General features: G+C 35.1%; 1 protein-coding gene across 1 annotated transcript; it reads right to left on the bottom strand.

The window, feature by feature from the left end:
- Positions 1–1,432: 1,432 nt before the first annotated feature.
- LOC117780862 (juvenile hormone acid O-methyltransferase) lies at positions 1,433–2,656 on the bottom strand. The gene is made up of 2 exons (XM_034617537.1): positions 2,002–2,656; positions 1,433–1,942 (listed from the first exon to the last, which is right to left on the bottom strand). Exons 1-2 carry the CDS (start codon positions 2,654–2,656, stop codon positions 1,683–1,685), a joined length of 915 nt encoding a protein of 304 aa, XP_034473428.1. The 3' UTR covers positions 1,433–1,682.
- Between the last annotated feature and the right edge of the window lie 934 nt (positions 2,657–3,590).

Here is a 3,590-nt window from a genome sequence, read left to right as displayed (position 1 = left end):
ACATCATCCCAAAAACAATACCGAGATGGGGGCTTGACTGACAGCCGGCAAATCGTCTAAAACTGAAACTGAAACTGAAACTGAAGCTCTCCACTTGAGAAATCATTTGTCTAAATTAATTCCTGTCGTTTACATTTGCCAGAAGAGAAAAGCAACAAAAATCAAAGATTAAGACAAACATTTACTACTCCTTACCCACAACCACCACTGCCATCTCCACCACCACAACCATCTTCAACCAGCACCACGCCACGGACGAGCCAGAGTTGTATAATTCTGTTAAGCATTGCCTCGAAGCTGTGCAAATCTAAACTCCAAATGTGTGCTATGTGTGTTGTTGTTGTTGTTGTTGTTGTTGTTGTTGTTGTTGCCTCACGCCTCCCTTCCATGATAAATGACATGATGCGCATTTGGTGTATCAACATTTTGCCGTCGTCGCGTTAATAACTCATTCGAAAATTCCACCGACAACGTTGCATACGTACATTTTTGCCCGAAAAACAATTAAAATTGTTCCGAGCTCTGAGTCAGGTAGCGCATAATTATAACTGCTAAATCCAAAATAATATAATATGTGAAAGTAACAGGATTTCAACCCTTTGTCAGTATTAGTAGAGAGAGACATGAGCTTTTCTGTCTCGTGTCTGTCAAACTATTTCTATTGCAACTTTATTGAGAGCTCATAATATCGACTAGAAGCCTCTCCTCTGTCCTTAAATACTTTTCAATAATTAGTTCTGTCAAACGCAGAAAAATACTGTCAACTGCAGTAAAAGCAGATTCTTAACAGTTTCTTGTTTAACCATTTATTCAGATGCTCTTTCAAAAATCAAACATTCTATTAATCAAATTCGAGTGCTATAACTTAAACATTATTATATTTACATTCTGAAGGACATATAATCATAAATATTAAAATATATCTGTTAGAAAATAGAATCTGATAACGACATAGTTGCTTCATGACAAGTTTCAAGTTTTTACTGTCTTTGACTAAGAAGTTGATTCCTTATATCGTAATTAGTATAAAATAGCACTTTAAATTAGATTCTGAAATCATGTAAAAATTTTGAATTGTAAAGATCATAAGTCATAGGTTTGAACTTCAAACCTACAACTTTGTCATAAAATGATCGATTTTTAGACAAAATGTCGTTTTGAGCCTGGTTCAATTCACTCTGCATTCAAACTTAATTACTTTCATAAAAAAAATAATAATTTTCGGTCGAATTTGATTTAGTTTTTTCGAAAATTCAAAATTTTAAATCTCAAGCTTTTACTTTTAATCAACTTTTTTATTATAAAATTATAAAAATTTGAAAATTGTTAAAAATAGATTTGTTATAGCTCTAAGTACCGGTATTGAAACCGAAACCGAAAGGACTAAACCAAAAAAAACCTTATAACGACATAGTTATTTCGAGATTTATAGTTTTTTGGTTTGATTTCCTGTTTTTATTAAGAACAATTTTGACAGTTGCAAATTTAACTATTTTTTTAGACGCTCATTTTAAAATCTAACATTTTATTAATTAAATAGGAGTGCAATACCTTTAACATTTGTATGCTTCCTATTGAACAACATTTATTCATAATTATTAAAATATATTAGCTATATTTCCCCTTGTTTTATCTATAAGACAAGTTATTTTAAAGATACAAATTTTAAAGTTGACTGTAGGCTATGTGACACCTTTAAAACTCCTTGTACTGGACATTTCGCTAAGCACATTGTCTAATAAATCAGATGACTTACGGGCATAGGCCACAAGCAGCTTATAGGGTGATTTAAAGCGCTGTTGCAACTGATCCTTATCGACATCGCATTGCTGATCCTCTTGAAGGTTCATGGAGATAACGACGTCAATGAAATCATCGAGAAATTCTTCGTGCTGAGCAACTGGAATACGATCCAGGAAAGGACAAATCGCCTTAACATTGTCTGCCAAAAGGATTCGCAATAAGTCACATGATAAGTTATCTAAACGTTATAAAACTCACCCTTTAATGTGTGAACACCCTCATAAACGAAGACCTCGCTGCGCACCTCAACATTTTTGAAATGGAAGCCGGCTTCATCCAGAAGTTGAGTGAATTTCTGTGCAGGATCAGAGCTATAATGTAGAGGCGAAATAAACTGTTCCACATCCTGCATGTAGGCTGCCCATTTTGCGTTCTTGTGAAGAACCTTGTACACTTCATAAACTGGATTGGTGGCAAGAAAGGCAAGTAAACAATCGCCACCTTCATTTTTTAGCAATTCATAAATGTTATTTAAAGCTGCAGAAAGGTTCTGCACCCAATGCAGACAATAAAATGATGTAACATGATCAAAACGTCCCTTGAGCTGATCTGGCAAGCGTTCACAACCAATATCCAATACCTGGAACTGTGTTCTCGCATAGCGTTGATAACAGTTGTTGGCATAACCCACCATCTTGCTGGAAATATCCGTGCCAACGAGCTGTTCATAGCTCTTTGGTAGCAAAGGATACACAAAATCCATCAGCACATTGCCCGATCCGGAACCCACATCCAACAGCGAGTCCTGGCCATCGGAACGCCACTGGAGTATCGAGGAATACTCATCCAATATGAGCTTGGCATCATGACGCTGCACCTGGTTGGCGCGATGGTAGAGCGAGGCCTGGTTCATTCTGGCCACTGATATTGGGAGCATGATTTCACAGCTTATATAGCTCCTAACAGCCCCATAGAAACAATAGACAGTGTCGTCAGCTTTGGTGATATCGTCACTCATCGCTCAATGCTCATTTATTTTTAAAGCTCCAAATGCTCTCCATTTTTTTTCGAACTCACAGCTACACTCATAAACAAAATTTTAACCACATGTTGTCAAAGCAACATATTCGAAGTGTTGCTCAGAAAATAAATAGATGATATTTACTATTTAGTTATGAAATTATCATTTATAAATGAGACCCAGCACTATTTCAAGATCATTGCCTAATATACAGATAATGTCAAACTTAAAGTGAATAGAATAATTCCAATTGAGCAAATTCATCCTCATTTATATGCAGTTCATAAAAAATATAAAATACAACAATAGAGACTGTCAAGGTGTTTTTATTATCTAGATCATCGAACAAAACAGTTCAAGTTCTAGGTTATTTGTGCTTAGCTAACCATTACTTCCTCCCTGGAAACTGAAGCTACATAACAGCTAATTGAAATGCAAAATCATTTAAAAAGTTTACATATTTACATATTTTTGTGTGCAGTGTAATGGGAATGAGTACAACAACACAAACATCAGGCAGTTTTTAAAGATTTATGAGTCGGAGTATATATAAATGCAAGTAGTCAAGTATAACCAAAATATTTTTAGAGTGCATTGATCTGACACAAACCCCAAAAATTCAATCAGTTCAACGACCTACCTTAAGATTTAACGCGATGTGTGTAAAAATAGTGGGACGAACTTACTGCAGGTCTTTCTATTTTGGGACCCATTTTAAAAATGATTTCTAATTGAATTTTTCACCCTTTTTGGCACTCAACATGTAAATTCATTAAAACATTCCATTTAGCTGCAAAATACATTTCTGTAATTGCTGTTAGACCCC

This window comes from Drosophila innubila, assembly GCF_004354385.1.
Source record: "Drosophila innubila isolate TH190305 chromosome 2L unlocalized genomic scaffold, UK_Dinn_1.0 4_B_2L, whole genome shotgun sequence".
Lineage (NCBI taxonomy): Eukaryota > Metazoa > Arthropoda > Insecta > Diptera > Drosophilidae > Drosophila > Drosophila innubila.
This window is presented reverse-complemented; position numbering and strand designations above follow the sequence as displayed.